Below are 20,957 nucleotides of genomic sequence, written 5' to 3'. Positions count from 1 at the left end.
CAAGAGAAAAGGGGAAACCCAAGGTACAAGCTCTTTTCAAGCCTCTACTTGTGTCACATTTGCTAATGTCCCGTTGATCACATCAAGTCTTAGAGCCAAGCCCAGAGTCATTGTTGAGAAGTGGCCACATCAGGGCATGGATACAGACAGACATGATTTATTGGAGGGATCATTACAGTAACAATCTACCATAGGGGAGTATTTGAAAATCAAAGTAAATCAGTTGAACTTCAGGTGTTGGGTTCTGAAATTTTCTCCCCAGGATTTTGACACATGGAATGAAACTCACATAGGATTCCAGAACACCTCCAACTCTGAGGAATGACACCTCTACCAGCAGTGGCTGCGTTACCCAAAACTGTCTGATCCCTTCTTCATTAAAGAGCAATACAATCTTCAGTGTAAATTTTTTTCAGGTGTTTATAGATCACCTCCTGTTCTCTTACTTACAGAAGTTGATATTTTTTTGTTTCTGGTGTCCAGGTAACTTTCTTTGGTCTTTAAATGGGCACCCCAGAGAATCAGTCCTTCCTAAATGGGCTGAGATGCTCAAAGACTGATGGAGGTTAACTAGGGTTGATGTCCCTATTCTACATTTAATAAAAATAGAGTGGAATTATGCAAGTATGTAGATAAGCTAATCATCTGACCTAATCAGCAATGCAGATTTTGAAAAGCCTTTCTAATTACTTCCTCAGCTTGGCTGAAGGTATGGGTAAAAAGAGTTTCGCAGCATGATGGTAGCAGATGTATTTCATAATATTTATTGAAAATATTGGAAAGAAATCCTCAATTATGCTCCTGAAAAGTACATCAAAAAGATATCATATTTAACATATTTTAAACTTTCATTAAGATATAAACATAACATAATTAGATGATCATGTAACAACTCTCACGCAAGGTTTTGGAATCTTTCATACAATTAGACTTTAACTTTCAGAGCCAGATTGCTCATGGTTAACTGCCTCTATCTTCCTTGAGTTGTATTATTTACTATAAGAGCTCTAGTTGTCTTAGACAAAATGGGACTATCAGAATATTTTCTTTTTTCTTGGCTGTTTGCAAATTTGGTACCTTGGCAAAGGCGTCGCAGTGCATGATGTTTCAACAACTTTAAATGTTAAATTGTTGACATTTACAGGTATATGCAGCACCACACAATATGTGATTTGGAAGCTTAGATAGATCTGATATTCATTTTTCTTGGCTGGCTTTGAATAGTTGGAATGACTGTTAAATGAATCATTCTAGAACAGGATTGCCCCCAAAGAAGCTATCTATGAATTCCTAACTGAATTCATATTATTACACAAAGTCATTCCTGGATCCTACGTTCTTTTAGTGTTGGTTGTTCATCTTGACCTTCCATTCTGTCAGCTGCTCATTATCTTTCCAGTACATTCCTTTTAATATAAGTTAGCCCAAGCCAATTTCTGTTGCCTACAGCCAAAATAAATCTTAAGTGATACGGTTCCTTCAAGTGCCCTTCCAGTGACTGAGTAGTTAAGCTCCCTGTTACCAGATGGTGATGGAACTGGTTGCTTTGCCCCATGGTTTCTCCAACATCCCTCTTCTAGTGGAACTCCTCCAGAGATCAGATGGCAAATTAACAGTCTTTTTGTCTCATAGCTGGTTGTACAAAGAAAATATTCCAAAGCTCTTAATGAATATTATTGCCTAATTCCTAACATTTGAGGAGGTAGAGAGTCATATGACAGTTAATTGTTGTTTGTTGTTGTTGTTGTTGTTTTGTAAGACAAGGCCAGAAAATATGGATAATCTGGTGTGTGACAATTTCCTTGTTAGCAATGTTGAAATGAGAGCATAGTTGCATAGGAGCTGAAGGTCATAAACTGTGATACCTTTATATGTACAAACTCTTAAATCTCTAGATCAGTTCATCAACCTAGGTACTTCTGCCATTTTGAACTGGTTCATTCTTTGCTGTGAGGGGCTGACTGTCCTGTGCATGGTGGAATGTCTAGCAATATCCTTAGCCTCTGCCAACTAGATGCCAGTAGCACCGTCCCTGCTCCCCACTGCAAGTTGTGACAAACAGTAATGTCTCTGCATGTTGCCAGGTGTCTCTTGGGAGGCAAATTTGCCCTTGGTTGAAGACCACTACTTTATATTATTTGAATTATCTTCTTTTAAATTTAGTATTTACCAAACACTTCCATTGTGCAAAGCACATTTTGGTATATTTATAGGCAGGATGTGTGTCAAATACACGGGTGCACACGAGGTTGACTAGATGTAAGTTCTTTCCTAACCAAGTGTAGTTAGAAATGTAATGAAATATGTTGAAACTGTCTAGATATAGTTTTTCTAGCCAGACTGTAAATAGTAGACACAATCATTTGAAGTTGCCATTTAGTGGGTAAAAATGGTGCATTCTCAGCAATTCCACGTGGTTCAATGTAATGTATGATATACAGTAACCAAAAAAACTGATTTGAGACAAAAAAAAAAATGAAATTATGAAATGTACCCAAATGTCATTGTGACCATGATTTCACTTGCATTTTGCCTTCCCCCACAAGCAGTGGTGGTTTTAGAACTCTTAGGCAGCCATACATTTAACAGTGTGGGTGTGTAGCTCATGTGGTACTTTTCATTGAAAAGATATGCCTAGTTTGTGCTCGAAGCGAGGGCTGATAGAAATTCTGGGCAGTGGTTGCTAAATCTATTCATAGGGAAAAGGGGGTGGAAATGAAATCTAATTTTTAAAAATATGTGTTAAGGTATGTTGACAGCATCCCAAGGATCTGATAATCTTGGCCATCAGGGGTCAGAACATTGTGCCATTTCCTGCTTTGGCAAATTCACGGTGGGAGAAGAATCATATCTGGAAGTGGCTTTTTGAAAAATAAAATCAGGATAGAGTTCAGGAGCACTGTTAGCACATATAAACAAGATTTCTAAAATGCTACCACTTCTGCCATTTTTATGCCTTCAAATCCCACCTTATAGTCGTAATGAACTTGGAAACAGTGATTCACTGAAGTAAGAAAAGTATGTATACTTTCTTTTAGTCACGCAAACCCTGTTCTTCTTTTATCTTATTATGAGAGCTATAAGCAACTAATATCTCCTTTCCGCATGCTCTCTACCTTCCAGGGAGAGTGCTAATGAGCAGTGAAATGGCTAGAGCTCTGGCAGCGGAAGCAAGGAGGAGGAGAAACCAGAGGGTTGAACAGTGGCTCAGGAGCTACGTAATCAGCTTTTGACCACTCAGGAGTTGGTAATATTGTGGATTTTATAGTTTCTATTCTATAATCATACCCTGAAACTCTAGAGAGCTGGTATAGGTTTTGTAAATCCAATGAAGGGGAAAAGAATAAGTACTCAGAACATAAAATGTGGAGCTTTCAGTAATTCCTGTGATGTCTAAAGAATTCCGTTTGCTTGATATGCACAGAAGAGAAGTTCCATGCTTGATGTTGGTCCAGGACAAGGTTAACTTTCTGCGCACTGATTTTAATTCATTATATATGCCTTTTCTCCCCAGCACAAATGGACCCCCGAGGCCTATCTCCCAGACAAAGTAAAAGTGACAGTGATGATGATGACCTGCCAAATGTGACCTTAGATAGCGTTAATGAAACTGGATCTACGGCCCTTTCCATAGCCAGAGCAGTACAAGAGTAAGTATCACATTCACAGGATGAAATAAGAATTGCCAAGGTGTTCAATGGATAATGGAAACTGCAGCGTCTCCTGTCCCCCAGCCGTGTCATTCTAGCTGTGAACTGGCATGAATGTCAGCAGCTTTTCATTCAGCTGAATGCTCTTTGGGAGATTAGGGCAGTGAATGGAGTGATTTAAAGAGTTGGAAATTCATGCTTTGATGAGATATAAGACCTCTGTGCATCTTTTCTAATACCTCCTGCACCCTTCTGAACTCTGCAAAAAAAAAGTTGTTCTTTTTGAACGTCACTACTTGATTATCATCATCATCATTACACAAAGTCAAGGGAAATATGGCAAGTATTGTTATCTTGTTTTGATAGGAAATGACAGAATAGCTTTTTAGACGATTTAAATTTGGAAGGTAATATGTTCATCCTTTGAAAAATAGAACTCATATATGATTTTTAAATGAATCTTTTCTCTCTCTTTTTACCTGGACCATAGGGTTAGATTGCAGCCCTCGTTTATTGAAAATAGCTGCTTTTCTATCAGTCAACTTTGTACCTAGAATTGAACCTAAACAATTGAAAAAAAAATCCATGTATTTTTTTCATAGAATAATTTTTTCAGCTTCATTGATGTCTAATTGACACATTAAACTTTATATATTTAAAGTATATGTGCTGATTTAACATACATGTACATAGTGAAATGTTTACCACAATTAATACATTCATCACCTTACATAGTTGTCTTTTTTGTGTGTGAGAATGCAGAAGTTCTACACTCTTAGCAAATTTCAAATTTCAGGTATACAGTACAGTATTGTTAACTGTAGTCACCTTGCTATATATTAGGTCCTCAGAATTTATTCTTCTTCGATCTGCAAATTTGTACCCTTTGACCAGTATCTCCTCTTTTCTCTGACACCCCAGCCTCTGGCAGCCACCATTCCTCTCTGTTTATGAATTCAACTTTTTAAAAAATCTTCCACATATAAGTAGTGTCATACAATATGTGTCTTCTAAAGAGTAATTTTTAATGACATAATATTGAAGATGAGGAGGATTTAAATAGCCACTGTTATTGCTGACACACTTGTTAATGAACAGTTCACTCAAAATTATCTTAGTTACCTTTACGTCTCTTCTATCAGTTTATTTTCCCCAAATGTTGATTAAATACCTACTTTGTTTTATTCATTAGGCTTTGACATTAAAAAAATAATGAAAGAGAGCCTTGGTATTGCATTTCAGAATTCACAGCATAAGTGTATGTCTGTGTGTATATAAAATGAATAATATATCTATGTTATAGAGATAATATGTATTATATGTTGATATTGTATATGAATATACATATAATACATCAGAGAAAACAAGATATAATGGATCTAAAATGAAATGTGGAGTCAGATCTGGATATAAATTTCCATGCAAGCTCTTAATAGCTGTGTGACTTCTGGCAAGTTATTTAATCACTCTGAGATGAGAAGAAAATCAGAATAGTTACCTGACAGGACTATTGAGAAGGTTTTGATATAGCTATGAGGTATGAAAAGTAAGTCACAAAGTTCGGTATATAGAAAGCTTCAGTTATTGGTGAAATTAATATTATTAGTGATTATAATAGTAATTAGTAATAATAGTACTAGTAATAATAGTACTAGTGCAGTAGTTTAATTTATAACTACAAGGAAATATAAGTACAGCAGGTGTCATTATTCTGATTTTATAAATGAAGAGACTAAGGATCAGAGGTTAATGACTTTTCTAGTCACATAATAAATGGTAACAAGACAAAGTTTAGAACTTTGAGCTCCAAAAACATCTTTTTCTAGAGTGCCTATAAATCTGTTACCGGTAGTATTATTCTACTTGAGCACTTACAAAAACATTGTTTTTACGCCTGTAATCGTAGCACTTTGGGAGACCAAGGCAGGAAGATCATGAGGTCAGGTGTTCAAGGCCAGCCTAGCCAACATAGTGAAACCCCATCTCTACTAAAAATACAAAAATTAGCTGGGCGTGGTGGTGGGCGCCTGTAACCCCACCTACTCAGGAGACTGAGGCATGAGAATCGCTTGAACCTGGGAGGTAGAGGTTGCAAGTCAGCTGAGATCACACCACTGTACTCCAACCTGGGCAACAGAGTGAGACTCCTTCTAAAAAAAAAAGAAAAGAAAAGAAAAAGAAAAAAAATGTTTATCTCCTACTTGTTTTGGTCAAATAACTTAGTTTCTCCAAAGCAAATGTTAACTTGAGCCAGCATAGACACTGAATCCAAGAGATTGCTGAGATATTCCTCATCCCTGACTCACCACAGTCAGCACAGTGATTCTGATTTTGTGTGAGCTAAATCCTAAAATTGAGGAGTCTGTGTTCTCATCTGTGTATTTAGACTAAATGATGATAAGTTTCAATTCTGAGATAAGTACGTTTCACAGACATTTTAATCACATTGTTTTCCTGCATCATTCTAATGTGTATTTAATTTGTGTGTGTGTGTGGGATATGTGTGTGTGTGTCTTTATAAATATATGCATTTCTTGTAAATTAAACTTTAAAGGTCGAAACTGTGGTGACTAAAATCTAAAGTATGCTTACGGCCGGGCACGGTGGCTCACACCTGTAATCCCAGAACTTTGGGAGGCTGAGGCGGGTGGATCACGAGGTCAGGAGATCAAGACCATCCTGGCCTAAATAAATAAATAAATAAATACATAAAGTAAAATAAAATTAAAAAGTATATTTACTCCATTTAGGGCTTATATAGCAAATAATTATACTGACTTCTTAAATATAACTATTTTTGTGCTTTTAATAGTATGTGCTTATTATATATTAGTATATTTAAATGTGTAACTATTTAATAGAAACCTCAGGAACTGGAGCTTAATTTTCAACATAACCTTTCTGATTTGCTTGTTTTTTTTCTTCTTCTTCTCGCTCTGTCACCCATGCTGGAGTGCAGTGGCACCATCTTGGATCACTACAACCTCCGCTTCCCAGGTTCAAGTGATTCTCCTGCCTCAGCCCCTCAAGTAGCTAGGATTAAAGGTGCCTGCCACCATGCCCAGCTAATTTTTGTGTTTTTTGTAGCGACAGGGTTTCACCATGTCAGCCAGTTGGACTCGAACTCTTCACCTTAAGTGATCCGCTTGCCTCAGCCTCCCAAAGTGCTAGGATTACAGGCGTGAGCCTCCGCGCCCAGCCTCCACATTTTCAAGTCGCAGTATTTTATGTAATTGTGCAAATGCGTGTCTTATTATTATTACAAAAGTTGCATGTGTATCATGGGAGGTGCCAGATTCATTATACATGTCAGTGTTTTCATTAAACGATTTAGTAAAGAATACACTGAGCTAACAACTGGGAAGTCCTAGAATGCCAGGACCCATTGATAGTTAATGAGTCATCATTCAAGACTGAATGTGCATGTGTAAACACTGGGAAGTGTGTGATGAAGCAAAAAGAATGTTCCGCAGAAACCTCTTAAATGTAGATACATAAATCTTTGAAAACTAATAGTAATATATTAAAATTTTATTCTGAAATGAATATATAATAGTTACAGATTTTTGAAAAAATTCTTTACATAGGTCAAATGGCAAGTGTTGAGGGAAGTCAATATATTTTAAAATTTTATTAAATATAAAAAATTTTTTAATTCTCTACATAGGTTTACCCAAAGTTAACTTTCAGTGTGCACAATTATGAACTTCTCTTTCTGCTTTTCTGTTAGTTTATCCTTTATTAATTAATCAATATGACTATTTCACCATTAATTTCTCTTTCCTCTTTTTCTGTTTGTCTTTCGTATTTTTTTGACTTCTGTACACTCAAAGGCTGTCAACAACAACAAAAACATCCCCAAACATTTCATTATAATATGATCAATAAACTTAATGTATTAAATAACAAAAGGATAAAATATCAGATTAGCATGTAAAAAAATGAAAACATTCAGAGGACATCTGTGGATCTCTGTTTCCTGTACTTGAAGAGCTTTTCTAAGAGAGTTAGGTTGAGAAGGATGGCTGCAGGTAGGGAGGTGATAAAATCAAAAGTTTTCTATATATTAGAGGCAGCACATTTTAGAAACCCTGGGCAACTAATTCACATTTGTCTTTACAATTAAAGATCAAAGGAGCCATGGTCTAAAAAGGATTCAAACATTTGCCTCTTACTTCCTTGGCCATCAGTAGAGTGTCAGGTAAGGGAAGGGGGAAAATGAGAAAGGAAAGGGATATGAAGGAAGATTGACACCAGAGAGGGTGAAATCGCCTTGCCCTGGGCCAGCCTTTCTGCTGTAGGCCTCTGACAAGATGCTAAACCACAGGTAAATATCTCTAACTGAAATGCTTCTTGTCTCCTTCCCCATTCTTGCTCCTAGTCTTGCCTCATGCAATAACTGTTCAAGCTTAGGTTTTTAATTTGGTGCCTTACTTTGTTGACATTAGTGTATTTATATAGCATGAACATTACTGAGCTAGTAAATTATTTTTCTTAAATGTCTGGTGTTGTGTGTTTTACTGGTTTTTAAAATGAACTTTAAAAAATGTTCCCGTTGATTTCATATGCAGAAATTGTTAAGCAAGATGCATCTACCCACCCCATCCACCACTGCAAATATTCAAATATGCCTGCATTCAAATGAAAAAGACCACTGCTTAGTGGCTACAGCGGCAATCTGAATCAACCTCTGTTTGCACAGATTTATGTAGTGAGTCTACAAACTGTATGCGTGAACTGATCATTTCAGCCATTTTCATTAATTAACTTGACTCATTTATCCACTCAGGATCAGTAAATTTAGATAAATTGGAAGAAGCAGCCACAAAGAGACCCACAGTCGGGCTCTGCATTTTTTCTATTTCAATTGTATAGATACCGTCCAAGTCAAAAATCATGTATTCAGTGATTCTGACAAAGACAATTTCCTGCAGATTTTAGAACATCTGTTTTGTTTTGGTCTTTTTTCCCCCCTCCTTGATGATAAAATAGGGTAGGGTCATTACCCTTAACAACTTGACAAACATAATTATGAAATAAGTGTTTGGAGAAAGAGAGGTAAAGGCACATGATAAGAGCAAATGATTATATTTAACTCTAATCCTAGAAAAAATAATGATGTCTTTTAAATAGGTAAATCTAAAGCCTCTGATTTTTGCTCCCCTTTTTCTTCTTTCTAATTCCAAACATTCATAATGTTCATTTATTGATGCAAGTAGAAGAATCAAGTTCCACCAAACTCCAGCTAATAACATCTGAGAGAGAGCACTCCCTGGAGGAATTTCTGTTTTACTAGGAACAAGCTAAGGAATGTGGGTATAATTTCAGTAAGACTGAAGAGGGGAAGCATGGGGTGAAACGTGGAGGAAAAGATACAAGATGCTAAGGAGATATGCCTGTTTCCCAGAATTAGTCCTTTCAGAACTGGTGAATTGCATGTTGCTGTTTAAGTTACTCTGTATCTGAGTAGTAGTCTACTCTCTGATTTTGATTATAGTGCTCAGTTGATAGTGGTGGTAATCAGGGATGTTAGCGTCCCAGATAACTGCACCTGTGGAAAGGGTATTCTTTTTAAATGGTTCATTGTCAATTACATTTAAGCTAATTAAAGCACTTCCCTGTCGTTCTCTCCCTGTTTTTATTATTATATGGCTTATATGAAGTGCTCATTGTCTTAAAGAAAAACTAGCGAATTTCTGGAAATGTGTAGTCTTATCTTTGGTACTTTTTCACATAAATGCTCTTTGAAAGAACAGATATGGTAGCAAGTTAGATATCCTGTTGCTTCCTCAGACTTCTCTTATTGCTAGTTTGAATGTTATGATTTTGGTTTTGTTTTTTTGTTTTTTGTGTTTTTTTTGAGGTGGAATTTCAATCTTATCACCCAGGCTGGATTGCAATGGCACGATCTCTGCTCACTGCAACCTCCGCCTCCTAGGTTCAAGCAATTCTCCTGCCTCAGCCCCTCGAGTAGCTGGGATTAACAAGCATGAGCCACCACGCCCAGCTAATTTTTGTATTTTTAGTAGATGGGGTTTTACCACGTTGGCCAGGTTAGTCTCGAACTCCTGGCCTCAGGTGACACACCCACCTCGGCCTCCCAAAGCATTGGGATTACAGGTGTGAGCCACCATGCCTGGCCATGATTCTTAATTTAGAAAACTGTATTTAACAATCGAAGAAAGGGCTGGGCGCGGTGGCTCAAGCCTGTAATCCCAGCACTTTGGGAGGCCGAGATGGGCGGATCACAAGGTCAGGAGATCGAGACCATCCTGGCTAACATGGTGAAACCCCGTCTCTACTAAAAAAAAAAAAAAAAAAAAATCGAAGAAAGTTAGAATCTAAGGTGGTTTTTAAAATTATTATTTATTTGTCTTGTTTTAAACTCCTTACACAGTTACTTAACACCCCTCCTGTTTTTCTTAATCTCCTCATGTATGATGGTGTTAAGGTCTTTTAAATCACAGTAGAGAATAGTAGAAGAGATGAGGAATAAAGGGAAAACAAGAACTGTTACTGAGAGGCAACTTTTTGGCAGATTCTATGAAAACTCATGTAATTTTCATGTAATTTGCCCCACGATACTGTCTGTATCCTACGGATAAAGAAACGGAGGCCTGGAAAGGTTTCTTGTTTCCCCAGACGTCTCAGAGGTTTTCTTTTTTTCTTTTTTTTTTTTTTTGCAAGTTCATATTCAGTCCCAAGGTTGTGTAACTACAGACCTACATTCCTTTATGAAGGGGAAGCTCCCTTCCTGTGTTTTCATGTTGTGCCTTTAAAATCTCTAAAGCAGCTGGGTGCTGTGGCGCACACCTGTGTTTCCAGCTACTCAAGGCTGAGACAGGAGGATCAGTTGAGCCCAGGAGTTCAAGACCAGCCTGTGCAACACAGTGGGACCCCTCCTCAAAAAAGGAAGAAAGGGCTGGGCGCGGTGGCTCACGCCTGTACTTCCAGCACTTTGGGAAGCCGAGGTGGTTGGATCACCTGAAGTCAGGAGTTTGAAACCAGCCTGGCCAACATGGTGAAACCCCATCTCTACTAAAAATACAAAACTTAGCCGGGCATGGCGGCAGCTGCCTATAATCGCAGCAACTCAAGAGGCTGAGGCAGGAGAATCGCTTGGACCCTAGAGGCGGAGGTTTCAGTGAGCCGAGATCATGCACTCCAGCCTGGGCAACAAGAGCGAGACTCCGTCTCAAAAAAAAAAAAGAAAAAGAGAAAAAAAATGGCAGGGTACAGTGGGTCATGCCTATAATCCCAACATTTTGAGAGGCCAAGGCGGTATATTACTTGAGATCAGTAGTTGAAGACCAGCCTTTCTCTGGTGAAACCTCATCTCTACAAAAATATGAAAATTAGCTGGGCTTGGTGGTGGGCACCTGTAATTCCAGCTGCTGGGAAGGCTGAGGCACAAGAATCACTTGAATCCAGGAGGTGGAGGTTGCAGTGAGCCAAGATCGTGCCCCTGCACTCCAGCCTGGACAACAGAGCAAGACTCCATCTCAAAAAGAAGAAAAAAAACTTTATGCCTTAACTATATTAAATTAGCAGAATTTTTTAGCTTTGGACACCAATACACATACAAGTTGTGTAAAACAATTGCAGTCTTTTTGCTTCCTTTTCCCTCCCTCCCTCCCTCCCTCCCTCCCTCCCTCCCTCCTTCCCTCCTTCCCTCCTTCCCTCCTTCCCTCCTTCCCTCCTTCCCTCCTTCCCTCCTTCCCTCCTTCCCTCCTTCCTTCCTTCCTTCCTTCCTTCCTTCCTTCCTTCCTTCCTTCCTTCCTTCCTTCCTTCCTTCCGTGCCTCTGTCGCCCAGGTTACAGTGCAGTGGCGTGATCTCAGATCACTGCAAACTCCTGGGCTCGAGCATTTCTCCCACCTCAGACTTCGAGTAGCCGAGACTACACGTGTGTGCCATGACGCCAGCTAATTTTTGTATATTTAGTAGAGACAGAGTTTCGCCATGTTCCTCAGGCTGATGTTGAACTCCTGGGCTCAAGTGACCCTCCTGCCTTGGTCTCCCAAAATGTTGGGATTGTAGGCATGAGCCACCACGCCCAACATTAATTTTAAAACTTCTGATCTTCAAATCCATTGTTACTTTAATATAATTTGGTTTAGGGAGAAATAATTATATTAAATACATTCTCTGATACATAAAAAAAGAATTCAGCTATAAATCTCAACATTACATTGAAATGTAAAGAAATGAAATGTAAAATATTAGAGTGCTTTTGAATAAACTTTACTATTACTAATATTCAAAGAAAATCTTGGGAAAAAGTCTGAGAGTTAAAAGGGTACTGAGTCAACTTATTTTGTACCCTTTGATGGAAAGACTTGAGAATGTTTGGGCCATGTCTCTTCTCCGCTGACAAGAATTAAGTCAGCTGCATTGATTGTGTTCTGAGACAAAGCCCAAGAAAGCTCACATATTTGGTTTCTAATTTCAGTGTTAAATTATTTCAATTTTGCTCTTAGATGCTGCCCATAATCCTGGCACATTAAAAGATGCTTCATTTTTATTTAACAAGCCTAGTAGTTTTGAGACACCTTTAAATCCTCGCTTCAGCGACTACAAAAGAAAGACTCTTTGACTCAGGTATTTAGGTGGAAGTCAGCTCTCTGTTAGTGACTGAATATCGTGCCTGTTGTGGTGCTGCTGGTGGGCCTATCAGGGGGCATTCATTCTTGCCAGGGGAGATAAATGCTGTTAGGCTGCTCTTTTTTGAAGGAGGTCAGAAAAAGCTTTGATTGATTGTGAATGACTGTAGATAAAACCTAAAGTATATGCTTTGCCATTATCAGTCCACCAGTCTTCTAAGCTTCAAAAAATTAAAAATAGTGACCACTTAGTAACCCAGTCCGTGGGTATTTAGGAGCCAGATGGAGACCATATGCCCATACATATTCCTTTTTATCTGCTGTGGTGGGACTGTGTTGGTCCCTCTTCAATTAAAAAAAAAAAAAAGCATAATGAAGTTTGGCTAATCATTTAATACTTGAATTGTTTCATGAATTGCCAACACGAAGTCATATATTCTTTCAAAGAGTGATTAATTCATTTATTCAACTCTTTGTTACATGCTGGAGATACAGAATGAATGACTCATAGTTCTGACCCTGAGGAGCTCAGAGTCAAACTTTATGGGATGAACTAAAGTCTAATGGGATAAAAACATTAAGTGCTACCATGAGAACAGAGGGGGTGACGTGTAACTCTGATTGGAAAAGGTAAGCGCACTGGCATGTGGAGGAGTGTATAAGGTCATAATGACTGGTGCACAAGTGAGTGAGGAGGCGAGATGGAGATGCAGCTGCTTGGAGAGGTAGGTCAGGATTGGATCAGGAAGGATGAGTTTATTCTTTAGACAATACGAACCCAACCCACTGGTGGTTTTTAAGTGGAAATGGCATGATCAACTTTGTGTTCTACAGATACTCGTCTTAAGGAAACTGGGTATGGTTATACAGATTGAGGACTGTACACCCGAAAGTGTGCTATTTACATCATCTTGGAGATGACTAATGTTACTTAGGTGTCCACAACCTCCAAAATTGGACACAGGAATTTATGGTACAACGCGTGTGTATGTATGTGTACACGTGTTTGTGCATGCGTGCGTGTGTGTGTGTGTGTGTGACTCTCCAGTATGTTGGGCTGCTCAGAGGGCAGATAACATGTCCTAGCCTTCTTTGTATCTCCAGAGCTAGTACTGTATCCATCAGACACTGCTTTTAAACACTAGAAAAACATTGGATAAAATAGACGAAAATCACTGATCTCGTGGTGCTTAATATTCTAGTGGAGGGGGTGGGAGGAGAGAGACAGTAAGCATATGATTCTGTAATAAGCATATGATTCTTCTGTCCCTGGAGAAGGTAAGTGCTGTGGTGGTGGAGCAGGAAGGATGTGGGGACTGGGCAGTGTGGAGGTGGTAGGCAGGGTTTGCTATTTCATAAGCGGTGTTCGGAGAAGAACTCTGATAAGATTACATTTTAGGAGAGACTTGAAAGTGTAGGAGGTCAAACCACATGGACAGCTAAAGGAAGAGCATTCCAGGCAGAAGGAATAACAAGTGCAGAGGCCCTGAGGTGGGAGCTTTCTGCAATGAGTAAATGAACAGTTTCACTGACCAACTGAAGAAGATTCATTATAATTCCTTAAACTTACAGAAGAAACTGAACTTCATAGAGGCCAACTGAATAGTCTAGCATCAAATCCTTAGGGAGAAGTCAGACCTGAATCTCTTCATCTACTCTTGCTTTTTCCTCTTGTTGTTATAAAAATTCTGTTTTTTTAAAGGAATCTGTAAATACTTGCTTAACCAAAACCAACCAACCAAACAAAAAACCATGCAGAGCCAATTTTTCTTTCAAAACCTTTGTTTGCTTTGTACTTCTTTTAGGCATAGGTTCTTGAAATCTAGTTATATACATATATAGATATTTGTTCTGAGAAATATTTTAATTGTTTACCAAAAACAATAAAATGTCCATATTAGTGTACATGTTACTATTGGTTATCATACCAATTTGTGTTTGAATCAGTTTATTCCTTCAAAGTGATTTTATGCTGGTACATACCTGTATATCCCATGGAATATTATGGAGCCATAAAAAAGAATGAAATTGTGTCTGCTGCAGCAACATGGATGCAGCTGGAGGCCATTATCCTAAGCTAATTAACCCAGAAACAGAAAAACAAATACCACATGTTCTCACTTATAAGTTGGAGCTACATAGTGGGTACTCATGGACATAAAGATGGCAACAATAGACACTGGGAACTACTAGAGGGGGTGGGAGGGCAAGGGTTGGAAAATTAACTCTTGGGTACTATGCTTACTAGTTGGGTGCCGGGATCAATTGTACCCCAAACCTCAGCATCACACAATATACCCAGGTAACACATCTGCACATTGTCGCCCGTAAATCTGAAATAAAGGTTGAAATTATAGAAACAAAATAATAAAAATTAAAATTAAAAGGTGATTTTTTGAAGAACATCTTATTTTTCTCTTCAATAATGTGTTAAATATCTCCTGATGAGTCAAAAATAACTATTACACTGGAAAGTTTTAATATATGACTAGTGTCTTCTAGCAGTCATTAAGTACTTTTTTCCCTAAAAGTTGATGCAACTTTAGTGCCAAGTGACAATTTATCCTGATGTTTTTTTATGCATGAATCTTCTTGATCATTAGAAGATGTGTATGAAAGCTACTACACAGATGTTGCTATTTTGAAAGTGATTTATGTCTCTCATTTTTATGGTTGACATTTTATACTCTACGCATAATGCTAAACAATCAATTTGACAGACACTCCCCTGCTAAATCGAATGTCTTCTGATATAGGTATAAACAGACTTTTTTTTTAAGCCTACCTAACAACTTGGAAACTATTGGGTTGAGTGTTGATTTATTGTTTAAACTGCCATGCCTCATTCTAAAGTGAATTTATTACTTCTTGGTCATCAATTTGAAAAATAGAACAAACTTTTGAAAACTAAAGGTTTTGTTTTTACTTCTGTGTTTTAAGTAGGGGATTCCAAAATTATACCTTGGATAGAATTGATGAGCCACTTACAGTTTGAAAGTGACTATTTATTTTTCCTACTTTTAAATTATGTTGAAATTTTTTTAGTGTCAGTTATTTCTAAGAACTCATAACTTAAAAATGTAATGGTATTTAATGTGGTCATACAGTGTATTCCAAACCGATTGCAAGAATTAATTTGCTTTCATTTTTTGACATACTTCACTACGTGATATCTTCTTGAAGCTTTTTTCTTGCTGTATGTTCTACGTATAATCACATTGCAAATTTATGTGTGTCATTTATACTTCTCATAGATATTTTTCTAATGGGTGTAACTAGCGAGCGTAGGTAGTCATTTCTCATGCATTTTTTATGTGTGTTGACATAGATACTTGGTGATAATGTTGAAATATTAATAAGTTTCACTACAAGTTCCCAGAACCATTCATCACTATTTCATTTATTAATATAGCCAGTGAGAGTACACATGATAGAAAACCATAGAGTAATATATTTGAAATTAACCCAATTCACCAGGATACATTCTCTTCTATTTCCAGTCAAATGCTCAAGACATTCTCTCTTTTTATTACTTTCCAGGAGTTATAGCCATTGTACCATAATTTTCCCTTACTTATCACTTTCCCTTACTTATCGCTTTCTTAACACACTTGAAACTCATTGAGTACATTTACTTACCTGCATCAAATGAAAGTAAAAAAGTGAAGGACACATTCTCAGGAATAGCCTGCTGCTGTATAGAAAAATCTGATATAGATAGAAAAAGCTTGGGTAAGAGTGAATCTTATCTCATTGATGTTTCACGTGGCCATCTTCAATGATATTTTGCCATCTCCTTTACAGTCACATAGCCAAGGGTAGTCAGCTGGGTAAAATCTAATACATCATGCATCATGGCTTATTCTAAAAGTTGAATCCCAAACCATATGCTGTTAATATAAATAAGAGTGCCAACACATTTTCAGAATATTCCTGATTGCTCTTCTGCAAAATTACTGGTGTGAAGGAAGGAATTCTGAACTTTTACTTCTATAATAAAATAGAATCCTGCCAGTGTTAAGTTTTAAAACTATCTGATATATCATTAATATTATTTTATCTGTACTTATGGAAAAACAAATCTAATACAGAAAACTGGATGCATTAATTTAATGCTTTAACTCTAATTTAAAAGTAACTAGATATTCTTAGCTAAAATGATTATTTTGTCAACCTAATTTTTAATGTTAGGCTAAGTCATGTAATATTTCTAGATAAAATTCTGCATCTTCATTAATGTGAATGAAATCACATATACTAAGCCCAACATCAGTGGGGTGAGGAAATATTTTCCTTCTAGCAGAAGGAAGGCTTTAGGAGAGTGATGATTACTGTATTAATATTTTAGAAAAGAAACACTGTTGCTTATAGAAGCAATTCAAATGAACTGATGTACCCATTTTTCTAATCTAATTCCTAAATTTTAGCTAATTTTAGTCATGTTCTCTTATTAAAATTTCTAGATGATTCTGGTGGTTCTCATAAATTCTTCTCACTAGACTCATGTAATGACCTAACTTTTAAAATCCATAAAAACAGCTATATTTGTTTTGTCTTAATTTCGTAATGTAAATCCTTATCGCTAGGGTTTCACTCTCAGAAATGCTGTTTTGTTTTGCCAAGTATAATAGTGTTTCTAAAATACAGGGCTTCACAAAAGGCTTATTCTAGGAGAATACACAAAATCTCTGAAACATAGTTATGTTCAGTCTATAAACTCAAATTAACATTGATTAACCTCTCATGTAGTGGAAAATGACAAAGTATAATCAGCAATTGTGTCTTTCCCCCTGATTTCTGGAATTACATAGCTATGGGCTACAATAGTGACAAAACATAACTAAAATATAAAATTGAAACTATTATCTAAATAATTGAAAATAAAATCTTAGAGCTAAAATTTCATGACCTTTCAGCAGAAAGTGTTTGGTCTTCAATTCTGCACCATGTTCTGTTGTGTTTTGCATATGTAAGCACTGTTACAAGTGACGCAGAAGGTGAAATTGATCTTGTAGTTGAAGTACCCGTTTTCTAAGGCAAATATAAAACTAATTTTCAATTGCACATTACGAGATACTTTTTCTAATATATAATAGGAAAATGCAAATCAGAAAATTGATTGGGAAAGCAAACGACTTCTTTTTTAATCAAAAGGTTAAAATATCTTTTTGTCATCTTGTATTGGGTACATTACATTGTAGGGTGAAAATATTAATTTTTCACTAAATTTTTAGGAGACTTATTATCCAAGTTAAGTCAGCAAACCAGTGAAGATTCTATAATGAGAGAGTAGCCAGTAAAATTGGAAATTGTTCATGAAAGCCCACGTAGTTATTGGATTAAAAATATTATATGTAATCCCTTTACATACAAAAATTAGTCTGATTTTTAAAAATATATTTCTTTTTTCATTTTATTTTAGGTTCAGGGGTACATGTGAAGGTTTGTCATGTAGGTAAACTCATGCCGTGGGGGTTCATTATACAGATTATTTCATCACCCAGGAATTAAGCCCAGTACCCACCAGTTACCGGTTTTGCTTGTCTCCTTCCTCCCTTTCATGACCTTCATGTAGACCCAGTGTCTATTGTTTCCTTCTTTATGTTCATAAGTTCTCTTCATTTCACTCCGACTTATAAGTGAGAACATGCATTATTTGGTTTTCTGTTCCTGTGTTAGTTTGCTGGGAATAATGACCTCCAACTCCATCCATGTGCTGCAAAAGACGGGATCTTGTTCTTTTTATGGCTGCATAGTATTCCATGGGGTGTATGTGCCACATTTTCTTTATCCAATCTGTCACTGATGGACATTTAGGTTGAGTCCATGTCTTTGCTATTGTGAATAATGCTCAGTGAACATTCACATGCAGGTGTCTTTATGGTAGAATGATTTATATTCCTCTCGGTATATACCCAGTAATGGGATTACTGGATCCAATGGTAGTTCTGCTTTTAGCTCTTTGAGGAATGGCCACACTGCTTTCCACAATGGTTGAACCATTTTACACTCCTACCAACAGTGTAAAAATGTTCCTTTTCTCTGCAAACTCACCAGCATCTGTCTTTTGATGTTTTAACGATTGCCATTCTGACTGTTGGGAGATGCTCTTCATTGTGGTTTTGATTTCCGTTTCTCTAATGATCAGTGATATTGAGCTTTTTTTCCATATGCTTGCTGGCGACATCATCTCTTCTTTTGAGAAGTGTCTGTTCATGTCCTTTGCCCACATTTTAATGGTGTTGTTTGGTTTTCTCTTGTAAATTTAAGTTCCTTATAGATGCTGAATATTAGACTTTTGTCAGATGCATAGTTTGCAAATATTTTCTCCCATTCTGTAGATTTTTTTGTTTTTGTTTTTGTTTTTTTTTTTTTTTACTCCGTCGATAGTCTTTTGCTGTGCAGAAGCTCTTGGGTTTAATTAAATCCCACTTGTCAATTTTTGCTTTTATTGCAATTGTTTTGGTGTCTTTGTCATTAAATCTTTGCTTATTCCTATGTCCAGGATAGTATTGCCTAGGTTGTCTTCCAAGGTTTTTATAGTTTGGGGCTTTACGTTTAAGTGTTTAATCCATCTTCAGTTAATTTTTGTGTATCATGTAAGGAAGGGGTCAAGCTTCACTCTTCTGCATGTAGCTAGCCATGAATAGCCCGGCACCATTCATTGAATAGGGTGTCTTTTCCCCATTGCTTGTTTTTGTCAGCTTAAAAATATATTTATTTGGTAAGAGATTTAGCATTGGTTGTCTTAACCCCACATTTTTATCCAAGCTTTTTGGTTGGCTTCTGCTTTGATACAAATGTGGGGTTTCAAAATTCTTGCTGCATGTTAAAAGTCAATATTAATGGTTTAAAGGGATTATATGGTAAATTATTAGTCATGAAAATGAGTAATAGATTGGTTAAATGCCAGAAAAAAATCAGGAAGAAGAATGTATCAGAAGTTATTGAAGTAGTTCAGATATGATTGACTCTGGGCCTGCGCCAGGCCTCTATTGGCAGCTTTTGAGCAAGTAACAATAACAGTAACCCTAAGGGTAGGATTTAAAAATGTAATGCTTTTTTTTTTTTTGCTTTTTTTTTTTTTGAGACGGGATCTTGCCCTGTTGCCCAGGCTCAAGTGCAGTGGCACAATCATAGCTCATTAAAGCCTCAAACTCCTGGGTTCAAGGGATCATCCTGCCTGAGCCTCCCTAGTACTAGAATTACAGGTGTGTGTCACCATACCCAGGCAAGTTTTTAAATTTCTGTGGAAATGGGGTTTTGCTATGTTGTCCAGACTGGTCTCAAACTCATGGCCTCAAGTGATCCTCCTGTCTCAGCCTCCAAAGTGCTGGGATTATAGGCGTGAGCCACTGCGCCCAGCCTCCACTACATGTTAAGATTGCTCTTCCCTGCATTCTGTCTTGAAGAGAAAAGATTTATGATTTGTGTTTAAAGGAAGAATTGACAGTTTTGGTGATAACTAAACTCTGAAGAATAAGATGAAGGAAGAAGGAGTGGCTATGCCTTTGAACTGAATAATGTAGCTAAGAGAGGTGGGTGAAGGAGTTTGGTACAATAATGAAACATCCAAGTGGAGCTCTTCTGTTGGTATTTGGAGATCTGGAACTGGAACTGATCAGGAAGGATGGGAAATATAGACAGGAAGTCAGTGGCAGAAGGACAATCCCTGAGGTTATTTTATTTTTATTTTTTGAGGGTATTTTTAACATACAATAAAACACTTATTTTAAAGGTACAGTTCAAAGAATTTAACAATTGTATACTCTCATATAAGATCTGAACATTCCCATTGCCCAGAAATGCCTTGTGTCCCTGTCCAATAAATCTACTGCTTCCTCCAAACCCCTAGACAGCCACTTTCTGATGCCTGTTAACCACCAGTTAGTTCTAGATCTTCATGTATGGAATCGTAGGCTATGTGTTCTTTTGTTTCAGCCTTCTTTCATTGCATGTTTTTGAGATTCTTGCATGTTGTTGCATTGCTAAATAGTATTCCATTGTGTGGATATAACATAATTTACTTATTCATTCACTTCTTGATGGACATTTAGATTGTTTTCAGTTTGAGACTATTACAAGGCTAGATGAAGGTCTATGTGTGCAACTTTTCTGTGGACATATGTTTTTATTTCTCTTAGGTAAATACTGAAGAGGGGAATTGCCATCTCAAAGGTAGATGTGTGTTTATCTTTAGAAGAAACTACCACAGAGTTTTCTATAAGATTTGTTCTATTCATAGGAACAGATATCAAGGACCCAGTTTGGGAGGAAGGCCTGCAGTAAGGAGACAGATGAAGGAAGAAGATTTAATAACGCACAAACACACACGTGCGTGCGCACACACACAGAGAGCACAGGGGCGGGGAGAGAGAGACAGAGACAGAGAGAGAGAGAGAAGGCTTAGAGAAACACTAAGAAAATGGGTTCCATCCTTCTGAGGTTCCAGAAGAATAAAAAGTGAGAATCCTGTTTAGTTGAGGGGAAAAAAGTGAACTAGAGATAGTACAGATCTAGTTTAGTTCTGAAAAGGACATGCAAGCCAGGATATATAGCAGGTTAATAGGAAGGAATTGTCATTGCTAATGGAATGGGAACCTAAGATTCATGGGGAAGCAAGTGTAGAAATGTGTAAAGGAGATGAGAAAACTAAGAATGACAGTCAGAGGAGTGAAGGTCATTTCTGTAGACTAGAAATCGATC

General features: G+C 37.2%; 1 protein-coding gene across 5 annotated transcripts in view; it reads left to right on the top strand.

Moving 5' to 3' along the window:
• The window catches only part of KLF12 (KLF transcription factor 12), a 447,122-nt gene that overhangs the window by 316,024 nt on the left and 110,141 nt on the right, over nt 1-20,957 (top strand). For all 5 annotated transcript variants that reach the window (XM_015439340.4, XM_065532966.1, XM_065532968.2 and 2 more), the window contains one exon: nt 3,515-3,650. In XM_015439340.4, coding sequence (XP_015294826.3) covers nt 3,515-3,650 — 136 coding nt within the window. The remainder of the gene's footprint in view (nt 1-3,514; nt 3,651-20,957) is intronic.

The sequence above is a fragment of the Macaca fascicularis genome, chromosome 17, assembly GCF_037993035.2.
Source record: "Macaca fascicularis isolate 582-1 chromosome 17, T2T-MFA8v1.1".
NCBI lineage: Eukaryota > Metazoa > Chordata > Mammalia > Primates > Cercopithecidae > Macaca > Macaca fascicularis.
This window is presented reverse-complemented; position numbering and strand designations above follow the sequence as displayed.